The following is a 26,320-nucleotide window of genomic DNA, read 5'->3' on the forward strand; positions in this document are numbered from 1 at the left end:
CCAGGCGCACAGCACAGTTTGCTCCATAATCGTGTGTCCTTCCTTCCGTTGAAAATGATGTGTGCTTTAAAATTAAATGCAGTGCAGGGAAGGGGAGAGCTTCGTCGAGTTCTATTTGATTTTCGCCAACTCATTAGAAAAATTGAAATGTCCCCAGCTTAAAGGCAACCTTCTGACCAAATCAGGGAAAACGCCAGGCTAGAATGGCTTGGCATCGAAAGGGAAACATAAAAATGCCGAATGGCAGAAATAAAAGGAAAGGCACGCGCCAAAAACCCAACAAAAAGGACACGCTGCCTCTGCCCTTCGTTTAGTGATAGAGTGACTCGGGGAATTGATTAAAAGGCATTGTCAAGGCTTGCTTTGGGCTTAAGCCACGTCGGTGCACAATACTCGTACGCACAGATCTATAGATGGTCGCTGTGTGAGCATATGCATAGCGGCTTTGATCTATCTCTGCCTCAACATGAATGGCTCCCCGACAAAATGGCGGGGCCAGGAACTTGTCTAACAATTTGACGCTTTAATCCGCCTCTCAATGCCGACAGCCAGACAGACGGCAGTGAGGGAAGGATGGAGGGCGGGAGTTAAGCAGAGCGGGTGATAGAAAAGAAAAACTCAAACAGCTCCCTGTCTTCGCTTCAGTTGGCCAAAAGCAAGCTGAGATTCATTCAAACTGGCATGGCTATCCGCGTCTCTCTCTCTGTGTGTGTGTGTGTGTGCGGGTGTATCTGTGTGCTGGCTGTCTTTTATGCGTTTCTATCTGGTGTCGTATTATGGTAATTCGCATCGAGTCCGATTAGAGGCAACATGTGGAAGAACGAGTTTCTCTGTAACAGAAGAGCCTTTTCCAGCTTCCTATCTCACTCACTCTCTCGCTCTATATAGTATTCTGTTTGTAACTGAATAAAAAACATGTAATACTCGTCCAAATCAGAATGAATAGACTGCATATGGTTTGGTCATTAAATATAAATTGATTCTTTGTTCTGTACTTCTGTTTGCATTCTCTAGAATAGGCCTGAAAAGAGATCATATTGGGTATGGCTTAAGGTTAGCTATGGGAAGAGCTTTAATTCTCCAATCTCCTGCTGATTTAGTCACAAAACAAAGGAGAGGGAAAATGAAAATGCTTTTCGCTATTGGTCGCTGGCAAATGAGCTGGCGAATGAGTGCTACTGGGACCTGGGAGATGTGCTTTGTGTCGCGCCGAGACGCATCTGGCCCGAGCTGACACTGAACAGGCAGCTGGTCTTGACCAGAGCCAGCCAGATGGGGTGGAACAAGTGGCCTCAGATTGCATTTTCCCCAACCCCAAACTCACCCCACCACAGGCTCTCTGACGACTTTAGCTTTCCCCTATTTTCTCTGTGCTGATTTGCCACTTGAGACCTGTATGCTGGCCATAATTTAATATCATGCGAAACGAGTTTATGGCAACTGCAATATTATTTGCATGGCCTGTACTGCCTGAGACTCGTCGCCTGATTCGATTTGAGTTTCTCAGTTAATCAATTGATTTTTCCTTCACTCCGACAACAGCATCTGCATCTGCAATCTGTAAATTGTAGTATATCTACTCCAAGGTACCTGAGTGAATGCCAGCAGATGTCACTTGCATATCCTTTTACAATATAATACACATCACTTTGATTTATATTGCTGGTTTATTGACTTTTATTGCATGGAATGCTCTTTGATTCTTCAAAAGGATACATAACTATGGGACACAATAAATTGTAACTATTCATATTTCCCGCCGGAATCGCTTGTCGCAGGGTAATTCCGCCATTGTCTCGCCATAATTAGTTTTCCTTGAGCGGTTCTTTTATGAGAAGGCTTCATTAAATTTTCAATTGTCGCCGAGACTCAATCAATTTTGATTTCCCAGCTTGCAATAATCCCCAACACTTACGGAAAGCATAGATATTGATGGTCCTTCTCTGTAAATCTTAATGGTATAGCCATTAAAAGCGATTACTATGCGGTCAGGGGGGTGGGTGAGGGCAATGCTCGTACGAGTGTGTGGTCGCGTTTTGTGGTGCGTGGCATTTTAGAGGAAATCAATGAACCGCCCCCGCCTGCCCTCTGGGGCGTTACATTTTATTAGCGCAAAATGATTTCATGTGCCAAATATTTGCCGAAATTGACGACGCCGACCGCCCATGGCTGTTCTAAATGGCATTGCTAATGGTCGGCATTAACGGGGCGTATGCGCAATCTGCGTTGTCATGCCGGACACGCGTCCGTCGATACTGCGGAGTTGGCTTTAAGTGCACTTTGGCCCTCTAATCCGGTCAGTGTGTGCGTGTGCGTGTGCGTGTGCATGCAGTTAATGTCCGCTCATCGATGGGCTAAAATGGCGATTACAGAGCAGCGTAGTAATCCGCAACATTTGTGTGTCCTCTTTTTTTTGCAGGCATCTGGTACAACAGTGACCGTCGCGATTGGGTACGCGTTGCCGGACGATAGTACCCATTGTACCCTGTCAAAGGGTTGAGACCATCGTCACTGCGCAAATCATCCTCCTCCAGCAGCAGCAGCATCAACAACGCCTGCCCCCCGCCGCCGCCCACACCGCACCAAGTGAACACCAGCAGCAGCAGCAGCAGCACTCCGCACCAGACACAGACATCGCCACATTCCCAGCATCAGCATCCGCATCCACACCATCCGCATCCGCATCCGCACCAGCACCAGCACAGACGCAGTAGCAGCTCCAGTCACACCAGCCACGCGGAAAACACGAGTAGCTTGGCCACGAAACCGGCCATCAATTTGCTCGGCAATCAACTGCAGGTCAACTACTTCGAGTTCCCGCCCGCCACTCGTCCGCCGGCTTCCGACCAGCCACTGTGGGTCAGTCGCGGTCGCAACACAGCCTCCACCCCGGCCCTGAACTCCAACTCCAGCAACAGTTACAGCAACATCCACTACAGCTCGGCCGTTGCCAAAGCAGCCGCCTCAACAGCTTGTGCACTTCTTGCCACGTGCCACGTGTCCAGAGACTCCCCCCAACATCAGCAATACCACCACCAACAGCACCAACAGCACCAGCAGGAAGAACCACAAACACCAAGCAGCATGGGTCGCCGTGAGATAAAGCGCTCCAACACCAGTGGCTCCACCACCAGATCCTACGACAGCGGCAGCGGTGAGTAGAAAACACTTTAAGAATAGCCCCTAACGCAGATCTATTCACTTGAATGGAATTCAAAAGAGCGGGCCAGTAGGAGGAGGCACTGCCTAATCGCCTTACGTTCAGTGATTGGGACGCTGGATGCCTCGGGAAATGGAATTAGGCTGGCAAATTAACTCAACGGAGATTTGTTGTCAAGCTGTCGTTGTCCTGCTGCCCAATGCTATTTGCCGTCGAGCTCAAGAGGTGTTGAATGGGAACAGAGAAGTGGGATTTGATGTAGCCGAGAAATAATGAAAGAGAATATCGAAAGAGCTTCAAATGGGAATCCAAATGGTTCGGAAATTAGTTCCACCTTCAACCCAGAAAAGAAATTGCCTAACCATTTCTCTGGGCTGCTCTTTACTGATAATTAAATTATAATGTGGGTTCTGTTTTCATCACAGAAAGCCTTAATAGTTTGTTGATTCGATTAAAGAGTTTATATAGATCAATCAATCTATGAGTGCAGACTTATGAGTAATTTATGTAACTCTTGTTGGAGTCTCAGCCAGCAATTAAAAAGACAGACACACAAATAGTTTTGATTTCATTTATGAGTTATATTTTATTAAAAATTAGGCAGAGGACACAGCCCCGTTTGCAGCAGCCTTTGTTGCAAGTAGAGAACATACACCGACTAGAATTTCTGTTGCATCCTACGACTACGAATCAGGAAACTTTGGCTGGTAAGGGCAAACGGGGCCTAGACGGCGAGGCTGATGTCACAGGCAAAAGTGCAAAGTGCTTAACTCACTAGAACTTAATTGAAAATGCATTTGCAGTGGCAGTCGCAGACACGAGGTGGCTGACCGCATCCGTGGCCAGTCGTATTGGTGGGGTGGGGACTAGGAGCAGTTGGCGACTATGTTGGAGAGGGTCTGCTCGCAGCCCTGGTACAGGAAGCACTCGTATAGCGAGCCTATGTTCCGGCTGTACAGACTGCAGCAGAGCTGCGAGGCGCGTTGGCATTTGCTGCCCGGCTGGTAGTCATACTCCTCGGGAAATCGCAGGGCGTCTGCAACAGGGAAGGCCGGATGTTATCGAAAATGTTGTTTTGGTGTCGACGGCGACGGCGACGGCGACGCTTACCTTGCCGGTAGGAGGGTTGTGGCGCCAGGGGCGCCGATTCTGCCACAGGCACGGCCGAGTCAAGAGGATAGGTTTCTCCGAGACGTTCATCGGCTGCAATTAAGAAGCGTTGGCATGAAAACCATCGTGTTAAAGTGCAAGTGTGTGGATGGTTAAATTGTGTGTTGTGGTTTTTGGTCCCTGTGTGTGGGTGTGTGTGTGCGTGTGGGTGTGCTTCGGTTATGTAAATTTGTGTGCATGTTTACCCTGATGGCTCGGAGTTTGAATGTTTATTCATTCAATTAATTAACAACTGGCTGTAATTTATGCCCTGCTGCACAGTAGCATCTGCTGATTGCATCAATTATGAAGGTGCAACATACGTAATTATATCCCCCGGATGTGCGCAGCTTAGGGTCAAGAACTCTCCATTCAATTCCCAGCCAGAAGCCACAGGAGCTAACCTCTCTCTCTATCTCTCAATCTCTCTACCTCTCTCCCTTGTGTGTTTGCCGTTGGATTTGCAGGTGTAAATTGTATTTTGTGGTACGTAATAGATGGGTAATTAAAAGATAAGCTATCAATGGGCAGTGGCAGTGTCAGCTGACAGCTGCCATCTGCCACCTGCCAGGTGCAGCTCCACGCTCCACGTTGGCTAATTGATATGGTGGCTGGGATTGTGCAATTGCAACTGAATGGAGAGTCGGAGGACATGATGGTGCATTACATGACCAACCACCAACCACTCAATTGATATCCAATTAAGCCCAGCATCATCATCGTAAGGACAAATTGTATCGGCCAATTACGAAACTTTAATTCGATTGCTGAGCGGATGACACTAAAACGATGATTGGGTAAGCAAATAATAGATGCCAGATGCCAGATGCCATAAGTACTGTAATTGTGGTTGCGTGTTTTTCGAGTGCATACTCCTATAATAGATGCCAACAGACCATGAGTTAGTTTGAGTTAGTTTGCGATGAGGTGTCAGTAGTAATCAATGTGGTTGAATGTTTCGAGTTGTGTCCATCACCCGGTTACGCAGGGAATGCCCGTAGGTATTCCCTGGCTCTTCGCTTAGGCGGGCCACAGAAACGTAGACAGAAGGAATCTTCACGGAAAGCAAAGGCTTTATTAACCAAGTTAAGACTTATGCGAGTAAATAAATTAAGTTTTGTTTTATTGAGATTTGATCTTGGGTAATACTTTGGGAAGCAGCACCACGAAGCGACGCGAATCCTACTGAAAGTTGTTCAACACTCTGGATAACGAACCATCGAGCACAGTCTCGTCGGCGCACGGATTGATGCCCCAGAAGGCGCCGCTGCAGCCGAACTCCTCGAAGCAGTTGTACCGGATCTTCTTGCTGCCCTTCGAGCAACAGTTCACGATCGCCCACACGCAGTTGGTGACCTTGGGCGAGGGTGTCGCTCTGGGCGTGGGCCGTGACCAGCTGGGCGCGGCAGTCACGGGCGGGGAGTCCCACGGCCGACTCGTCGTCTGCGTCTGTGACCAGGAGGGTCGGCTCACTATATAATTCACAAAGAGGGCAATAGGTCAAGACGAGTAGAAGAACAAGCGATAGATAGGTGGCGGAGGCAGGTTAGCAGCAAAGCCTTTCATTAATCACACAAAGACTTTTTCCGAGAATGGTATCTGAATTTTCGTAGCGCTGTAGCATAATGGAACCTACCTGGGCGGGAATTGCTGATGGGTCCCCAGACTTGATTGTTCACTGCAGGCGGACTGTTGCTGATGTTGTCCCGTCCTCTGTCAGAGCCAGAGGCAGAGCTAGAGCCAGAACTGCCACTGATCTCGTTGGGATTGGGCCTGGGCTGATTGAATATCGAGAAATCGGCCTCAGCTGGATCTGAGTTGTGCAGCAGGAAGTCGTCCCTGCTGCCAATGCTCATTGGGTTGGTGGGGTTTTCGTCCGTTTTGTCCTGCCAAATGGGAAGCTTGCCGGGCAGGATCGGCTTCTTTCCCGACACAGGCAATCTGCAATGCGAATGAGCATTTGAAAAAGGCCTCAACAAGGGGTCATGAGCTCTCTCACCTTTGTGATGGCTTGGCTGGCAGATAGTAGTAGGGAGAGGGCGGTGCCGGAGGCTGGAAGTAGACCGCATGGGACGGGGTCTGGTAGTAGCTGGAGTGGGAGCACGGAGTGTAGGTCTGACGACGCTGGCGGCTGTGGTACTTCTTGTGGCTCTTCCGCAGCCACTCCTCCTTCGTTGGCTTCACCAGCTCCGCGGCCTCCTCCAGGTTCTTCTTCGGCGCCGCTTCCAGGTCATCGTTCAGCACAATGGGTTTGTCGGGCAGGACGTCGAAGACGATCTTCTCCTCCTCCTTCTCTTGGTGGGGCTCCTGCCGATGGTGGTGTGTCCGTGAGTGCTTGTGCTTCTTGTGGTGCACGGTAGTGGCCGTCTCGTTCTTGCTGGGGTCTATGAAAATGCCATGAAATTAGTCTGGCTTCAGTTTGAGGCATGCTCGATTACTCACCATAATCCTCGCTGACGAAATCCTCCTTGTACATGATCACCGGATGATCCGCCTGCATGACACCGTCCACCATTCTCACTTGATGGATCTGAAGCGAGAGTTTGAGGGGTCAGCAAGTGTTGCAATGGCCACTATTGGCATTTCCCTTACCTCCACATTGTCCATATCCGGGGGCAGGACTGCAATGTCGCTCTCATCCTCCGTCGGGGGTCGACTGGCGGCCTGGGCCACTAGACACAGCACGAGGGTAAACAGCAGAGCCGGAAGTCCGAGGCTGCGGCTGCCATTCGATGGCAAACTTCGATTCATCTCCTTCAGTTTGTTGTGGCGTCTGCAATTGGCAGCAGGCAAAGATTGTGCATTAGTTTCCGTTGCCCCGAGTCAACTTTTACTCTGCAGTTCAATCTCAATTACTTGACCCGGCTGCCCCCCCCCCCCCCCCCCCTGCACCCCCAACTCAACACACACATACACATAAGGATAGGGACACGACATCGACAGCGACCCCCCCGCCCCCTGCAGAGCTCTGGCGGAGCAAAGTTTTGAAGTTGTAAATTTTGTTGCGGCTTTGTTCTGGCTTTCGGCCTGACTCACAGGATCGGGATCAGGATCTGGCTTAGTTTTTGTTTGGTCCTGGTTCGGTTTGGTTTGGTTTGGTTTTGAGGTTGGTTTTAAATTAGACATCAAGTTGAGTTCAATTTTTCTTGGCCTTTTGTTGCATGTTTTGCTCTGCGGTGAACTTTTGAATTACTTTTTCTCGCATTCTGCTTTCCCACTGTTTGCCATTCAGCTTCCGCCCAGGGTTATTGCAGCACGTCGCAAGTTCGTCTCGTCCGCCATAAACCGCTGTGGCAAGCCTCGCTGGGCGCTGCCAAGCGGAAAGGCAGAAACTTCGCCCGACACCGTGACACAATAACACCAAGTGTTTTAAGTATTTTAATATTCTAATGCAGAGCACACCACCCGGCCCAGTCCCACTCCCCACTAACCAATTGTTGAGTTCTTCTTTCGAATGCGATGTTCCGCTTTTGGCTGTTTGATTCAGACTGAAGCGAGCACAAGCGATTCTGCTCAATATAAACGAGAAACCGAAAGTTTGAACAGCTGCCAAGGTACATATTTCTCTCTCCAGATCGATGCCTCACGTTTTGCTCCAATTCGAACTGATAAAAGCGAGCAGTTTTTTGTCAACAGCAGATAACTGATACCGACAGAAAGCCAAGATGATAAAAAATCAACAATTAGTCACAGGAGTTGGTATCTTTTAAGTGAGAAAAATAAGTACGTCACTCGACAATTCCGCTGACTGCCGTATTCCTTCTAGAATCTACCCCATTCATGCCACAATCATTTCTGAATCATTCGTTTTTTTCGCTTAAGCAAATGTTGAATAGACTTGTGTATTCGAAAAGGAATTGTTTTGGTTTACTGGAAATTCCCAAAGATCAATCGGCAGTAAAAGAGGGCCCCAACATTTATATTTATATTCTCTGGAAAACCCACAAATCAAAGACCAGAAATAACATTTACAAATTTTATGTTCTCAAGAATTGGCGTGTGTCCTCAATTGATGAGTGGAAAACAAAGCGTATTATGTTCTGTCTCTCTGTTCGGTCTTCAAAGGGTCTTAGTCCAATTAGCCAGCGAAAAATATTGGATTACAGAGCAAAGAAAAATGAACCCCTGATGGAAATCTGAGCGGGAAAATAAGGGACAATAGAGAAAGGGAGCAGGGGAAAAAAGGGAGTACGTTAAGTGCAGGGGGACTTTGTTTAGCCATAAATCATCGCAGACATTGGAGTCTGTGTGTAAATTGGTTTTACATTCCACGGATTTGCTGGCCAATGAGTAATTGAAAATTCCTGATATCCTGTCGACTGTCCTAATTGATTTTGCACGTGGTAATCACCGAAATGTTTGCAGATTTTGGGCCAAATGTTTTTGCGGTGAATGAAAAATTCTCATTTGCAGCAACATATCCTCCCGTGGGTGATCAAATCAAATAAATTTGCCAAAATACATTTCCCGTTTCCGGCTGCAGTCGGGGCCCATAAAAGTATGCTAACTGTTGTGTTGATGTGCATGGCCATCGTCCTATATATAGAGTCTGACACACACACAAGCTCAAGCCCTCGCAGAGCAGAGCCATCAGACTGCCGAACCACAAAAGTAACACTGTTCACTGGAGCTGAAAATATCGGGGGCCGAGTCGAGCCGGGCCGGGCAAAAACTCAATTCCAAAAAAAATTTGTGTGAATAGCCAACGGAAATTGTAAGTTTGTTGGGGGAATAACCCACAATTTGTTGCAACAACATCAACAGCGGCAGGAGGAGTGAGCCACAAGTGGCAGCTGTAGAAATGAGCTCAAAAACAAGCTGGCAAAAGAAAAAAGGAAATAAAAATACGGTTATCGCTCCCATCATATGAATATATGAATCGGCTTCAAGAATAAAAACCTCGTTGATTGTATCTGGTGTGGGTGCCGGCCTGGACTCTGGCCTTCCTCCCAGCACCGCCTACACTTTTTTCGTGCGTTGCCAAACGGCTGATAAAATTGCCATTAAATATTCAATATTGATATTCTCATACACAGCGAGAAATGCCGAGAAATGGCTCGCTTTTTTAATTGAATTTCAAGTGGTTTTTTTTTTGTATTTTTAGATTTTATCTCGAACCATTTCCCATAAATTGCATCTGACAGTGACTGCATTTTTCGCGACCATCGGCTGTCGACTGTGTTTTGTGTGTTTTAAAAACGTTTTGGGCCAAAAATAGTTTCATTTTCTTCAGGTGAATTTTGGCCTGCAACAGAAAGTTATTGTAATCAATTTTGCAGCTATATTTTCAGAGCGTTAAATTGAGTTTTGCGAAGGGGCTTCGGCTGCTTCATTTAATTGGATTCCGAAGATGTAATAAAACGCTGAGCGAGGGACCGAGCCCGAGCCCGAGCCCTGGCTAAATGCCTGAAAAGCTGAACAGTTGAGGGAAAATCCAGTTAAAAGGGCTCCCAAAGCGAAGCCCGTAAAGAGGTGACACCAAAGCCATTAGCTATATTAAATGCGGCATTTTTCATTAAGCGAAATGTGTCTGTGCATTATTCATGGCACAATTGCAGCCCAGTCCAGTCGAGTCGAGTCGAGTCCATTCACAATTTAAATAATTATATGCAAGGTTCGTGCACTTCTCACCTCAGCGGACAGGCAGCAGGCGCCTGCCTGTGATGTGGCAAATTGAGTTTTGCGAGCGACAAAGTTGCCACAAAACTGCCTGCCAACGGCAACAGGCACACAGGAACACACACACAGCCACACATACGATGTGCAACTGAACGTCGATTACAACTCATTAGAAAGTTATCGGTGTCGGAGAGAATGCAACATTTGGCCAACATCCCAGAATCAGATTCACCCTCACAACCAAACTCAACCGAGCCCAAAGGCATCGAGTGTGGGCTGTTTGGCCCACTTTAACGTGGCCATTTGGCTGGCAAACTGTGTGGCCCCGAAAAGATGATGTGGCCAGCCAAGTGTGGCACCACCGTGGCCATCATAAAAGCCATTTCCCCTCACACCTGAACGAGGACAACGACGATTAACGAAGCAACATTTCCTTTGGCCTCCTCCGACAGACACTGACTGGGGCAGGCCCTCCTCAGTCATTGTTGCTTTTCGGGCCAGTAACTGTACGGCGGGCAAAGCCATAAAGTGACACGGCAAATCGGATTTCATTATACCTTTATTTATACAGATATATAGCTGCAGAGCTGTAAAGCTGCAGGAAACTTTTATGTTGGGGGCTGCGCAAACAGCCGGAAAGGTTCGATCGGAGCGAGAGGTCTGCTAATTGATATGGAAATTTGGTAGCCAGGGCCCCAGGCGAGAGCAAACTCATCAAAGTCGTGAAAACTCATTGCAGATGCGATTAAAGGCAAACACTCTGGTGTAAACATGCAGCGAGGTAAGAAGAAGGCGCTGCCCCCGACCCATATCGAATCGACTGTTTACTCTGACCTCAAAATACGCAATATTTCGCATTTCATGATGATGATGATGATGATCGGTCGAAATGGAAAGTGAATTTCCCCGAAGATGTAATTTTAAAGTTTATTATTTCTTCGGTTTGTGTTCGCTCTGTGTTTACGCTGGATTTTATGCAATAATTGTGGATATTTCGAGCGTAAATTGTTGATGCCAAGAATAACACGTGCGGGTCGTGGAATAATATGACTGACATTGTTGCTTCTAATTGGCTTACACTGTCCGAGGGGAGTGTGAGTGTATGTGTGTGTTGGCCCACAAAGGAAGCGACACAGTTATCCCTCGATGTGTCTGGCTCTGCTGGCTTGGGCTCTATTCATGTGTCAAAGTGTCGCCCGTCAACTGTTGTCACGTAGTTGCAACAGACACGACCACAGCAACGGCAACAGCATGCAAATAGCCATTAAGGGAGGCCAGGACAGATCCAATCCTGGGCATATTGCATCCCTGCATAATTGAGATGTTCCTGTCGATGCCAAATCAATGGGGGCCTGGCCTGTAATTAAGCTTGTGGAGATGTGTTTTTGCAACCATATTGCAGTGACCTCCCACGCCTCCCACGTCTCCTATGCCTTCCACGTGCGTAATGCGATTTGGCCGCCCATCGGTGCGTATACGCAACATGGGATATTCGGTTGGACTCTCAGTGGGCCATGAGAAACCGTCAGCTGCCAGCTACCCGAATTTTTTTCTCTGTGTCATTTAAAGCAAACGCATTCCATTCCCCTTCTTTGCAATTCCATTGTTGGTCCATTTGCCGTACCAGTATGTATGATTTTGATCTGACTGGAAGCCCGGGCTTCAGGCCAAATGCTGCCATCTTTTCTTCTTATTATTGTTCAAAATGAAATTTATGCAGCACGCACACACATCCATTCGTACAAAGCCATCCATGATGAAGACAGAGCAAAGTGGGGCATCAACACGAGAGAAACAATGCATGTGGAAAAAGGGTTTCTTTCTTTCTTTTTTGTTGCTTATTCGAGAGGGCTTCAGGAAACAATGCAATGTGTTTCAGACTGCAGAGAGATGGTTGCATAATCGCCAGCTGTAGCTGGAGACTTGTAGTGCATCCGGTGGTTCAATGATTATCCATTTCACCTTTCCTGCGTATTAACGGACAGCAATTGTGATATCATCTCGTTGCCACATCCGTCAGGACCAACAGCAGCCAACAATGGAATGGTACCCCTGTGCAGAGTCTATCCCAGTTGTCATGATGCTTTGTTCTCCTCATGGCGGATGACACAACAACCACATCAGCAGCATGAATAAGAACAACGGTCACAAAGGCTGACACATTCATGTGAACTCTGCTTCCTTCCACGGCATCCGCACCACAGCCCAAGTTCTGTCATGTGACAACGGCACCAGCCACAAACGAAAATTACGAAAATACCCGGAGAGAGGGGACAACAACGGGAAAACAATATCCACATGTTAAAAGCCCAACAAGTGCCGGTCTAGGAGCGGAGTAGGGGCAGTTGTGGTCCGGGACGAGAGTCCTCATGCTACTTCAAGTGCTGCCAAAGCTGATGGCACTTTGGGAGCAACCACTTGTCTACTTTGCTGCAGTTCTAATTGCAAAAGTTCCCCAAAAGCCAGGCCAGAGCCAAAGCAAAAGCCAACCAAATTATATGCACTCGGCGGCCGCTCCTTCAGTGGCGGGATACAAATGTCTTGGCCCGGGGGAAGAGGCGGAAAGCATAAATATTTTGTTGTGGAGCACTGGAAAAGCGGCGAGTCGGGGCCGGCGGAGATGGGGCAGCCGCCACTTTAAAGTGGTCGCAACTTGGCAACGGAGCGGCGAAATGGAGGCAAAGTAGCAGCAGGCCGTGTCACTGCAAGGCTGTCTGTGTGAAATATAACTGGCAAATAGATTATCAGCTACAGGCCCGGCTCCGTAACCGTACTGCAGGTATTATGCCCTCTTGGGCATGGCATGGCTTAAGCACGGCCAATTGGCTTAATTGTTATGTCAACGCCCGGACCACGCGGCGTATGATAAATGCCCGTAGAGTGAAGCAGCTGCTTCATGTGCTTACAGCTACTTACACATATTTACTGTGGCACTGAGCCCATTCCGAGACGGGGCTTTCAGAGCACTTTGTGTTGGTCCTGCAGCCGTTGAATCGGCTCAACAGTCATCCATCGTTTTGCTTTGCTTTGCATTTGTTGCTCGCTTGGCCAGCGAACAGTGGAAAATGTAAACCCAAACGGGGACTTACTTCCTTGGTTAGTCGAAGATTAAATACTCTTTTAAAGGGCTACGAAGAGTGTAGTGCAAGGGGTAATGTGGGAGGGTGTGGATCCTCCCTCGTCATTTGTGCTCTGCTGGCCCGTTCGTAACCAAACTAATAATGTCCTTGGCTGAAGCTGAATGAATGCCATAATGCCAGGATGCCAGGATGTTGGTTCAACTGTCGTCCGACCGACCACCCGCAAAACGAGCGACGCACAATTGACAGCTAAATTGTCTGTCAATTTGTCTCGCTGACTGAATGCGTTATCCTGTCTGGGCGAGTATGTGTATGGATGGAGTCCGTGGCATTGTTGCCGGGTCGCTGGGACAGTGTTTAGTTTGGCCAAAAACTGACAGATTGCCATTATCATGGCCGTTGTGTGGCCGTTACTTACTGCTGTTGGCTGTACTGCGGATGTGGATGTGGATGCTGATGCTGCATGCCACACGCTGCTTCCGCAGTTGTGCGACCACCGCCACTATCTGTTAAACTGTGGCTTCAATTGGACCGACCACTATCCACCCTCTTCATTGTGCCCGGTACGGGTACGGGTATGGGTATATATTTTCCTTTTTCTGTATACTTTTCGGCTGCTCTGCTCTGAATGACAAAAGTTCAAATGTGACCCCTCCATCCCTTTGTATGTATGTACCCATATCCCACATCTTAAATCCCATTTCCATCTACTCTCGATGTCTCCGTTTTGGGTCCCATGTGTGTGCCTTTCGGAGTCTTTCGGTTCGTTTGCTCGATGTTTGTTTGTGTATTTGGGCACACGTCTATTTGCCCTGCCAGTTGGGCCTACCAGGAGACAGGGACAAGGATGGGGACGAAGGGCCAAGGTTTTTGCAGTTTACACATGTGCGTATGTGTGTCTGCCATATCTTTCTCCCTTTCCCTCTCTCTCACTCTTTCTCTTTGCCTCTCTTGACTGTTTGCCAAATGCGGCAAAGGCGGCGACGGCAGTTTCTTGAATAATGCAAAATAGTGGCATCAAATAACGGCACCAAAAGTGACTTAAAGTTTTAATGAAAATGCCAGGCTCACAGCAAACACCACAACAAAAATTCATAGCCATCCTCCTCCCCTCTCTCTCTCCATCTCTTGCTCTCCCTCTTTGAGTGCCACACAAACATTCATACATTAAATATTGAGTGGCTTTATAGCAATGGCCCACAGCGCATATTACATTTCTTCGAGTAGAAAGCAAATCGCACCTACTGCCATTATTAAACTTACGGTACGGCCATTTTGCCGGAAATTTTCAAATATTAATTTAATTTGATGCCTCAATTGAATCGAAAAACAAACCGATTGCCTTCCCAACCTGCCAGGACACGAACACGGACACGAAACTTAAACTGCCATTAGAGCACAGGAGCAATTTATGGGCAAATCAAAGTCAACAACTTGTCTGGGGCCAGTCTTATAATAACCTGAAATTGTTTCTGCTTGTTGCTTATAGATTGAGCTATTTAGTCGGATGAAAAGCCGTTTCCTCCCTACGTTTGTGGGCCCACAACTGGGTTAGTTACAGCTGGGCTCTGGGCAGCTGGTAGCCGGAGATGAATGACAGATGACCACACACATTTTTCGTGTTGAGGTGCTCAGGTCAAGTTGTGGTCATGTCCGAATGGTCAGGGATCTCCTGGTTGGGTTGACTGATGGTAATCCACTTGACCATCTAGAACAGAGTCTGCTATAGTGGGCCAGACCTGTTGCTTGACAGTTTGCTTCCCCGTTGCTCATGTTTCACTGTGTCGACACGAGTTTAGTTTTCCCACCGCCCACCTTCCAGAGCAAATATTTACTCAGCTTTTGAAATTTGAATTTTCCCTCATTACCATAAATCAATAGACAGTATGGGCACGCTCCATTTAAGCTGAAAATAACAATAAGTGACTAATGCACAATATTGTCACCTCGGGACGTAAATTACTCCACATTTGTAAGGGGCGCAAACATTCAGCGCCGAGTCTCGAGAGCTGCAGCGTGCAGTTTGTCATTTAAATTGGTTGCGAATGCTGATGCCTGATGCTGGGGCACGTTGCACGATTTCAATAAATCTGAAGCGTGTCGAAATTTCCGACTCTCCGATGATTGATGTGGGCGTTGTCATAGGCGTGGGTTGCGGCTGAGGCACACACACTCACACACCCAGAAACACATAGACACGTGCACACAAACGCGGTCAATTAGTCAAACAGGAATCGTTTTTGGTTTCGTTCCTGTTTTGGGGGCCTTCGATGTCTTTAGCAAAACCCAACTAATTAAAACACGCTGAGCAAACACACACCCGCTGGCAATCCGAGGAGCGGTAACTAGCGGCAGGATATGAATGGGAATGGGAGTGGGGATGGTGACGGCTGGGTCCCGAAATGGTAATCAGCACGTGCCGCTAGGATTAGCGAGGTCAAGACACATTTATGCGTTCATTTAGTTTTGCTTATTGATGGCCACGCCCTTGGCATACACAAATATACATATTTCGGGCAGGGGAAGGGTGTGACAAAAATACCAAAAACCCAGACAAGGCAATCCCAGATACTCCCCAGATATGCAGGTAAAATGCTGCCGAAAAAGACAATAAATATATTCAAAGCTTGGCGGATGAATCATTCAAAATACGCTTGAACCAAAGGTGATTAACGATGAGTATTTTGAGTGCAGATAATGACAAGCTGACAAGCACCAGTAGCACCCAAATCCATCGGTATTGTTCTTTTCAAATCTTCTTTGAGATGACAGAATTTTGACACTCTTGAGGCCTCACATACATAATCGGATGTCTGTATGATCTCATGCGCATGACATATTTATAGCCTGAAGTCATTACGAAATCATTCTGGACCATAAAGCGTGACCAAATTATAGTCGATCTTGGTCTGGGGTCTGCGATTGGGGACTTTGAACTCTCAAAATAACCCACATCTAGCTTTGGCAGCTCATTAGTAAGCGGAAATATAAGTTCGTTAGCAAGATCCTCTATTAAATGGCACTCGCCATAATACAACTTCAATTAAATTCAAACCCGTGGCTGCTTCTCAATCTAATGGTTTTCTCTGAGCAATTAGTGGCTTTACTCTGACTATAATTATAGCATCATTTTGGGTAGATACTTGCAGATTAAAGGGGACACGGCAGTTGTTTGGAGACAGGCCAAAACAGTGGATATAATATAAAAGCTACACAATTGTACCAAGAATAGAAAACCAACAATGTGATCTCCATGTGTTTCGGCTAGCAGCCAGCCTTAATGTTGTATTGACGTCATGGCAGCTTTTTTACTCGATTCACATGCAAATGCAATCGATTAATCTGTCATTTTAATTGTGGGAATTTATTGCCAACGCTTTCATCAAAGTACCCTCGTTAGAGCGAAACTCTAGGTTTAATTGGTTTCGAATGCTTTGCAAAGATGCGTGAAATGCCAGCCATTTGACTAGGAACCATTTAAGCTTTTTCAATTCCTTTTGCAGTACTGAAATACGAGCTCATTCCAGTTTTCGAATTAAATGGTTTATACAAGAATCGAACTGGTTTCTATTTGATGTGCTTATGTCACTGAATCGAACTGGTTTTATGCATCATATCGTTCCTTCTGTAATGATTTTTGTTGAGTGCCAATATGCTAATCAAACAATGATCTCACTTACCATAAAACTATGACGAAAAACTAGCGTAATTTCCCTGATGACTTTACTGACTCGAATTATGCTTGGACCAATCACAAACACATTCATATGTAGAGAAAGTCAGTGAATGACCGCAAGAGACGTGGGAAGCATTTGATGTACAGTGTCGTACAGTACCATATAATCATCATCAGCGGCACGTGCCTGCGGTTTTGAGTTTGAGGTATTTGCCGCCGCTCAGTTTCACATTGTAATTCATGGGAATTAAATGGAAACCTGTGTTTAGCACTTGCATGTCTGTAACAGAGTCTGCACTGGCACTGTGAATACTAGCTACAAAAATAGACATTCATTCACGCATTCATATCGTCTCCCAGTTGAGTCAAAGGAAATCATGGGCAAATCGTTCCCCCTTGAAGTTCTTTTCTAGCTTCTGAGCGATGACGAAGCTTGATGGAAAACCCAACCAGAGTCAAGACATTCCCAAAGTCTCTGACCGATAAGACATTCCCATTGTTGCAGAAATGCGGACTCTGCCGCGCCAGAACAAATGGAAAAAAGTACAGAACAGAACTGAGAAAACTGTAAAGGGAAAATCTCATCCTACTTGTGTGTAAACAACAGAAGGGAAAATTAAAAGTGGAAAGGAATAAACAATACAGAGCGGGCCAAAAATGGGGGCTCGAGGGGGGACGGGTTGGGTCGTGGTGCAAACAAAAGATGAGCGGGCGCACTGGAAATTCCAGAATTAAAAAATGTAAGGCCGTAAAAAAAAGAGCAACACCGAAAGGTTGAACTTGAAATATTTGTGGGCCAAAAGGGCAACACATGCACACACACACACGCACAGATACGGAATCACACATACGGCTCCGCCACGTGCAGAGCTTTAATTATGTGCGAAACGAAAAGTTGTTGCTGTCTTTATCTTTGAGATACTTTGAACGCACTTTTCGCTCTGCACAGAGAGCACAGTGCTCCGCTGGAAGACACGTTTCGTTTGTTGTTGCTGCTGTTGGCCAAATTATGTGCTTCGCTTTCAGTGGCTGAGGCTGTGGCTGTGGCTGAGAAACTGCCAACAAAGACAAACAATATGTAGCAGTTCACACACAGATACACCGCATCACACACACTCCCATGTCGCGGTGTATTTTTTTGTGTTTTGCCAAATTAGCAACAACCGGTTTACGCAGGTAGAGGGAGATAGAGACAGAGAGCGGAGAGAGGAGAGAGGAGCGGCGACAAGCCAAAGGCAAACAAAAGCCGTTTTGCTCATTAGTCGTCTCTGCCGATGGGTCTGAGTGAGAATGCCGCAGCCAAACAATTTTTTGTCGTCATTTCGGTTGATATCAGTGGGAGAGGATGAGAGTGGTTGCGTGGTGGGATGAGAGCGAAGGCCACGAGAGCTTCCGATGTACCAAAAACCCACCTCTCGAATCCGCCGAAAGACGAATGTACGAGTATTACCGTCAGAGCAGCCAGAACACAGAAGAGCTGCTGCCAAGTGCCTGTCGGCAGTGGGGCAACAAGTGAACTAGAGCAAGCGGCTTACTTATAAGATGTCCTCTTCCTCTGTCTGGCCCCATCAAAATGTAGGTAAATCTGGGACTGCGACTGGGACTGAGATTGGGCCTGGGCGTGCAGGAGCCCGATATCTGGTCCAGTCGGTTGCACTTACACGAGAGCCGTGAAACGAGTTTAACTGGCTAAATGGGTTTTTTCTGCCATATACGACTACGAGTATGTATTCTGTTGTTCTGCTGATCAATGACAATGTCCAGCCAGCTATCAACAATTGCTAATTTGTTTGCGCTTGGGCGGCACAAGCCCTTCATTCACTCGTATTTGCTTATTATTATTTAACCCCCCCGATGCTCGTAAGAGCTATGACTTCCTATGAGACTGGCACAGGCCCTTTGGGGATCTATTTGACTTGTCGTTGACGTCAATTGTCTTATCTTTATTTTTGTTGGTCACGCAACAATATTCAAGAATTTCGGCCTTAACGAAATCTTTTGGGAATTCCATAAAAATATGTGCATGCATTTTTGTCTCAGGTTATCTTGACTCAATTTAAATTTCTTGATAATCTACAAATGTTCAATTTTTTCTTTAAATATATTTCGGGAATTTCCTAGACAAAAGTGTCGCAGGTCGACCTTTTTTTGAGCATTTCTTTTTCGTTCTTTAAATAAACAATTTATGCATATTTTTAAACGTTATCTGGCAAAATAAACAAAATGAAATTTGTTAAATTCAATTGGGCGACTTTGTTGTATTTATCTATAATCGTTTCTGTTTTATATATAGATTTCAATTCGAAAATCTGTCCAGTTGTTGAATCATTTGGGTGTATCTATATGCTGATATGCAGCAGTAAGAAAAACAAACTATTATTAGTCTTGAAAAAATTCTATAAAATTGAAATTTTATGCAAATCAGCAAAAACGAGGAGTAAATAAAAAAAAAAGTGATGTGCAAAATACGAGTATCATGCCACAACAGAGCAGGCAACGATAGAGAGAATGAGAGAGAGCGAAGACATCAACATGGATTAATTGCAGTTTTTATATGGAAATTTGTTGCACTGGCAAAAAGCTGCAAGCCGCGTATAAGGCCAACTGGTCGACAGCCAAGTCAATAAGCCAATTAGGAGCTATGGCCCAAGAGCTGAGCGCCCATTAAGCAGATTGCGAACAGACCCGATGAGCATGAAAATGCATTGAAACTGGGTGTCTCGAGTACCAGCCGTAGTACTCGTATCTACTGGGGGATCAGACTTACCTACGCTAAAGATATGTACATATATCTGCCTGCGCGTGCTACGCTCTCTGAAGCTCTCTGGATCTCTGGATCGTTTTTTATTCCAACAGTTGGAACAGTGCTTGTTTACTTGTAATGGTTTTTCTTTTTCCTTTTACTTTCAACAATTAAATCCAATAAAATTCACGTTCAATTGGCTTAAGGCCTATTTCGTTTGGCTGCCTGTTTCTTTTTTGGCGCGATATATGCGTGCTTTTATGTATCCACCAGTATCTTATGTACATATGTATGTATGTATGTATGTTGGTAAATAAAGTGCCCCGAGCTCTTTGTTTGTGGTTGTCGTGTTTATCGTGCTCACGTTTACTCGTTTTTCGCTTTTTAATATGCTTTTATGTTATTTTATTTTATTTTTTTTACTTCATTGTGTTGCTGGTTTTTATGTATTTCTCGGGTGTCTGTGTCGCGGCAGTGCTCGCCTTCAGATTCTTGAATTTACACTGAACAGATCTCTCTTGGGTAAATCTTTATAAACTAGCAGACATAGAGAGCGAGAGAGCCAGCCAAGAGAAAGAGCGGTGGTGGCGGCTGTCGCTCTTTTTCTCTACCAAAATGTGAGAGCGGAGCTCAACAATCCGCACTGATGTACATATAAACAAAATTTATTCAGTGCCAGACTGTCAGATACTTTTTGCTTGGCCCAGTGCAAAGTCTCTTTTGGTACGTCATGATCATCGTCAGGGAACAACAATTACGGTTTCCCAGTTTGCCACCCGCCGACAACCACAAACAGAGCGCAGTCTTTGTCCAAGTTCAGGGCAGGGGAATGAATCATTCTGTGAAAATGGCAATGCACTTTATGCTCCGCCAACGAAGCCCACATAAGGGACGAGTCTGCCTCTGGAAGAGACAGCAGATGGCTCTGGTTCTAATTAGGAGCAGCACGGTTCGATTGAAGTAAGCATTCAGATACATCTGCAGTGCTCGACTAATTTGCAACGGCTTGACTCAGACACAGATGGACCCCCTATCCGTAGGCAAGACAAGCACACAAATCAGGGCCTTGAAGTATGTCACGTTTTGCATACATTCACGGACATAGACACGGACAGACAATGACGAATGCTAATTGCACTTTCCGACATCGAAAGGCCCATTAAAAGGGGCGCTGCTCGAACGATTCTGGAGTTTTCCCATTCGATAATATAAAAAAATCATTAGCAGCGCGAAAATGAAGGAGCGTCTGTTCAACGACCAATGAAAACGTAAATGCAAATGAACGAATTTCACTGTGCTGTGGCTTTTAAACCATTTCAGTAAGAATTTACGATGCCAGAAGTACTTACGTAATCCCATCCACCAGATATTTCAGATAATTCCTTTGAGTTTCCAAAAAGAGCTTAATTGTCTGAGTTTATTTTATTTTCGATGCCAAAACCACTTTTAAAAGAACCACTTCAACGAAACAGAAAATTTGGAATTTTTCCAGAAGTATAACGAAATTAAATAGAATTTAAAGAGCCTGTCTAAACGAATTTTCGATACATATTTTGTATATTGACTTTTTAAGCAAATATGTTTAAGATGGCGCGTTTTCACACGTTTTTCGCTGATATTTCGCAGCTTCTCTAATGAACACATTAAATACAAAAAAAAACCAAGGTGCCCTCAACCAGTAACTGCAATTTTTGCAAGAGACCTACAAATGATGTGATGCATAAGTTCTGATTAAGCACGACGATAAGTCACAAAACCCTATGGAAACAATTCCAACAAAATAACACGCTCGCCTTTTTTGAAAAATCGTCCTTAATCACTTATGTGTATTTTTTTGTATTCTAATTTTCTGTGTCATGCTCGAAAATGCATACAGTGACGAGCACATGTGGATACATGTTTATCACTTTTCACTTTAAGTGCCTGTAAAATCTTTAAAAATGAATCAATCCTTCTGATTATTATTAATCCAGATTCACTGGATTAAGTGAAAACTCGAGTTATTGGAATTTTGCATTGTGCGTCGGGCTGCCGTCTTGCTATAAAGTGATCTCGGATGTGGGGAAGACACATTTGTCTATAAAATTTGACAAAATGGGTTCCTAAATATGAAGATAATATTCTTTCTTTATTATTCCATCCATTTTAATTCTGATCAAGATCAGATGGCTGTACTTGTTATAGTTAATAATTATAGTTTTAACTACGATCCCTATCAGACTGCATCCGTAGAAAGAAAGAAATGAAGAAATAAGAGGGAAAAAATAGAAAATAAATCCTACTGAACTTTAAAATTAAATGTAAATAATAAACTTGCCCAAAGAATTAATTATAATTTATGGTTGTTTAAGAAAAATTACAAAAACCCTTAAATGATTGCCACTAAACCAAACCACGAATAAAGCAGAACGATCTTACTTGCTGCCGTGGTGGTGCGGGCAGAGGTGTGGACCCGCGTACGGAGCGCAGTCCAAGGTTCTGTTCCCGGCGTTGACAAGCAGAAGAGGGGCGGGGCCAAAAATAAAAATATATTTTTAATTCATTTTCAAGCTCGTTGCGATATCATCATGGCATAATAGTTTGACTTTCCCATAGCCGAACAATTTCCGCATGAATCGTAGATTATTACATGGTTAATGCGCGTATCTACTGACATTTCCAATCGAGAATGACAGTGTTTCGTGCAATTTCCGCACAATTTTTATTTTGGCACCAGAAACATGAAATTGAACAAGATAATTGTTTCTATTAAAATTTGTTTTCAATTACCGTTCCACAGCAACCACAAATTTTGTTGGGAAATTCACACAGAGCGTGCGGCGGATCGTTCAGGATGTGAAGGACGAGGGTGCGCCGAGTGGAATGACCCGGGACGAGGTAATCGAAACCAATGAAAGGCTGCGCTCACTCCGACTCCGATTGGAGGAGTCCTACGAGACGGCCAAGCAAGCGCTCATAAACCTCATGAACAAATACGGCGACTCGAAGAGCCAGCGCAACATGTTCCAGCGCTATCCCATGCTCAAGTTGATGATAAAGGTTGGTGCACTGAAACCCTGCAATCGATGGAATGCTGAACTAAATTTTTAATGCCTATACTAGGAAGTCATTCGGCTGGAGACCCAGTACTGGACCCTGGTGGACATACCGCGTCAGGAGAAGCAGGAGACTGTGCCCTCGTACGTTATGCGCGCCTGCTCGATCATGGAGAAGACCCAGAAGTCAGGCGAGGGGGTGAAAACGTCAGCCAAGCTGGCCGACGAGGCGGCCGAGCGGCGGGAGCGGATGGAGCGATTGGAACGTAAGTGAAATGAGCCGGAAACTGCGACCCATGGTAATTAACTGCATTCGCATACCGTCCCATCCACAGACATGACAACGGCTCAAATCGAGCACGAGAACACACAGCTGATAAACGATTTGTATCGCCTGCTGAAAAAGTATCTGGGGCTGCGGCATCTCATCCGAGTACTAAAGGTAGGCGAAACGGAACGGAAACTGTCCGACCCCGTGGCAACTTTACCCTTATCTAACCGTGTGCTTCTGTGTGACCAAACAGGAAGAGTACGGCAGCTCAAAGATGTATCCGATATTTCCACGCTACACAATGCTCAAGGACATGATAAAGGGCATCATGCACGACCCCGACTACATGGAGGTGTGTCACGAAACGCTGGCCAACGCCAACTGAGCCGAGGCCACCGGAAATGGCAGGCGTCGCATGAGTGTCATTTGAGAAGGGCCTAAAACTAATACAAATACAAATACAAATACAAACAGCAGCATACACAGGCGCACGACCTGGGAGTAGGAGTTGGATGGAGTCCAAGTACTGATCCGTGTGTATGCTGTATTCGCATGCGAGTTTCTGCCATTCCGGGATGTTTTAGAAAATGTTCAGCAACTTCTTTGAGGCTCTTAGTCTCGCGAATGTGCGGGCGAGTGAGTAAAACCAATCCTTTTCGGTAATTTTAGCCCACACTCAAAGGCAAACCATGACAAACTAATCAAACAACTAACTAACAAACTATGTACACCCGTACCCCACCACCTACCACCTACCACCACCTACCACCAACTGAACATGTAACTATTTACACTACTCAACAAAGAACAAACACTTGGATACTCTTCGGTACTAGAGTGCCAGCAAACAAACTAAAAGGCATTTATTTTAATGAACTTTTGAGATACAAGAAAAACAAAACAAAACAAAACAACCAACAAGATGCAAAACACAACATATTTGTACGTATAATGACGAAAGAATCGCTCAAGGTGAATTCTGAAGAAAAGCCGAACCGAAAGTGTATGTAACTTGTAACTACAACAGTAAACTGAAAAATGATGATATACCTATGAACGAGTACCCTATATGTAATAAGCAAGATATATAGTATGTATATGTGAAATAATCAAACTAACTACAGCAACAGTTGATTGGGAGCATAATTCATTTCGGAGGATAGATTTTATCTTTGTTTCGGCTGGATTTGGCCTAAAATGTTCTACTCTAAAGCGAACTGGTTGATTAGACCTATATTGAATTACCTATATTATACGAGCCCTGTCCCTAGATGTATTACTTACCTAGTTAGACAATATGCGGGAAATATTCCCAATCCAATTGATGTGGGCGAGTGCGATAGCTCGTTACACCTTTTAAGGCAACACCAATCCGTGGCGACATGGAGCAGCCGATATTCTAGATCTTAACGAATGTTAACTCCTGGTTTTGCCGAATGCTTTAAGTGTGTATCAAAACGTTCAGCTTTAAGTCCTTCAGTCCTATGCAACCCAGATATAATTACATCCACATCTACACACTCATAGGCATTGCTTAATGCGTGTGTGTGTGCGTGCTGGTAATTTTAAGCTTTAAGAGAGATATGTGTATGTATTTATGTATGTGTTGTTGTAACTAACGTGTATATGTAGCTTTGTAACCCAATCCAATCCCTAACCAACCGAAGGACACAACGCAAACACTCGAATACAAAAGACCAAAGAAAAACCTTAGACGAGCTTACAACTTTATACGAGAGCTAGCAATTCACAATTCACAATTTCCATTTTCATTTCTTTTATTATTTACTCGTACAGAAGAGCAGCTAGCAAGTGTAAATTACACAAACTCGTAATGAACTGACACAGACAGAATCTTGAAGAAGCCTTTCTATGTCAGAACAACAACCACAGCAACAACAACAACAACTACAACTAAAAACTACAACTACAATTCTGACACGCCCACCGATACACAGAGGAAAAACCAAGCAATTTATATACACACAAACATATCTGTACATAAGTATGTATATGTATGTACATATATCAGTATTGCAGAATATCAGACGTAGACTTCCCTCAATGGAAGTTTAATTGAGTGCATAAATTAGACGAACAATTGTTTGCCTGCCTATTATATGCTTCACGGAGCTCAATTGCTGGTTAATTTATCCACTTTGTGACGGGGCATCCTTTTAATGACCCCCCCTTAACGCTTTAAATTGAAATTGAAAATATCCCTGCCCCAGCGGCCTTTCGGGTCAGAAGTGGAACCACAGCGGGAGCTGACCACAGAGCTGACACAGAGACAGAGACAGCCCATTGAACAGCCCTGTAAAACTAATTATGAAAAGTAAATCAAAATAGATAATTCAGTGTTGGGAGAAATAGCCTAGCAAATTAATTAAATATGCAGAACACCATATTAACTCAATTCAAATTCATTTAGAGCCGGGTTGAGCCCGTTGTTTGTGTAGTTAAATGTTGGTTTTGATGGTAGATAATGAAATTTCGAATGGAGATAAATATGAATCAAAGTGGCAAGTGTTATGTTGTATGCTTCTTGATAAAAATATATATACATATTATAAAACTAAATGAATACACTATATACATACATGCAATTATAGCCAACTAATTGTAATGTAATGTAAGCAGATCAGGAAATAATGTTATGAAACTTAATCAAAATCTATTATTATTAACAAATATTTGTACGGCTGTCCAGCCCAGTGTATGTGTGTGCGTGAATGTTACCATTGTAAGCGCATTGCAATATAGGATATAGAGACAACAGTTGGGCGATATTGATATTGATGCATACCCACAGAGACGACATACATATGAACTATACATGGTTATATACATACATACATATATATGATAATGGTATTCGTATTATTATACAACTTATACACGATAAAAACACGATATACACTTCTACTTTACTGCAATGCCCGAATGCGGGCAACGAGAGCAGTCAGGATGGGCAGTCAGTAGTCCTACAAATCAAAAACTTCGTACAATTTTACCTTTTCAACATCTCAGTGTCTAACAAAAAGCATTAAATGTAACTCCGCAATGGAAGCTACCAATATATTGGATGTATAATTAAATACGAGTATATGTGTCGAGACACGCTATAATACGAGCAAGTCGATAAATATATTGATATTCAAACGGATAACACCCTTCGTTTCTTTTCTTAAACAATCTTATCAGTTGAATTTTGGTTCGGTTGAATTTTAAGAAGGGTTTGCTTTACGACTTCTCTCCACTAATTACTTAATTGTGTACTTAACCTAATTACTGAAAAGTGCTTGGGTGTTATGATATGGGTATTTGGAAGTGGGGAGTTTCTGATTTTCTTTTTGTGTTTCATTCTCCCCGGTGAATATTGAAATATACTGTATGTTTTAAGAACTTTTTTAAGGAATAAATAGTTTTTCCGATGAATTAATAAATTTTCCACACGATTCGTTTATTTTAAAAACACAAAGTTGTTTTGTTGAGTTCTTTTTGGAAAAAATATTTAAACGTAACAGATTTAAACCTCCAAAATTGGGAAAATTTAACGGGAAAATTCTACATAATTTTTACATGGA

The 26,320-nt window shown here is 44.6% G+C and overlaps 2 protein-coding genes across 7 annotated transcripts; one reads left to right on the plus strand and one right to left on the minus strand.

Annotated features, from left to right (window-relative positions):
- The first annotated feature begins 2,212 nt into the window (after positions 1-2,212).
- Positions 2,213-25,899, plus strand: LOC4801539 (protein bunched, class 2/F/G isoform). Of its 2 annotated transcripts, XM_033382807.1 has the most exons (6): positions 2,213-2,306; positions 2,495-3,154; positions 22,207-22,466; positions 22,530-22,728; positions 22,798-22,904; positions 22,987-25,899. In XM_033382807.1, exons 1-6 carry the CDS (start codon positions 2,213-2,215, stop codon positions 23,116-23,118), a joined length of 1,452 nt encoding a protein of 483 aa, XP_033238698.1. In that variant the 3' UTR covers positions 23,119-25,899. The 2 variants fall into 2 exon arrangements, with proteins under 2 accessions (XP_033238698.1, XP_033238693.1); XM_033382802.1 differs by lacking the exons at positions 2,213-2,306; positions 2,495-3,154 and adding an exon at positions 10,626-10,709.
- On the minus strand, positions 3,643-20,953 carry hdly (hadley). Of its 5 annotated transcripts, none has more exons than XM_001358577.4 (8): positions 20,777-20,953; positions 6,902-7,082; positions 6,752-6,839; positions 6,309-6,693; positions 5,946-6,250; positions 5,527-5,781; positions 4,271-4,363; positions 3,643-4,196 (listed from the first exon to the last, which is right to left on the minus strand). In XM_001358577.4, exons 2-8 carry the CDS (start codon positions 7,058-7,060, stop codon positions 4,027-4,029), a joined length of 1,455 nt encoding a protein of 484 aa, XP_001358614.4. In that variant the 5' UTR covers positions 7,061-7,082; positions 20,777-20,953; the 3' UTR covers positions 3,643-4,026. The 5 variants fall into 5 exon arrangements, with proteins under 5 accessions (XP_001358614.4, XP_015037306.2, XP_015037305.2 ...); XM_015181820.2 differs by lacking the exon at positions 20,777-20,953 and adding an exon at positions 19,851-19,949; XM_015181819.2 differs by lacking the exon at positions 20,777-20,953 and adding an exon at positions 19,452-19,937.
- Positions 25,900-26,320: the final 421 nt, after the last annotated feature.

Source organism: Drosophila pseudoobscura, chromosome 2, assembly GCF_009870125.1.
Source record: "Drosophila pseudoobscura strain MV-25-SWS-2005 chromosome 2, UCI_Dpse_MV25, whole genome shotgun sequence".
Taxonomy (NCBI): Eukaryota; Metazoa; Arthropoda; class Insecta; order Diptera; family Drosophilidae; genus Drosophila; species Drosophila pseudoobscura.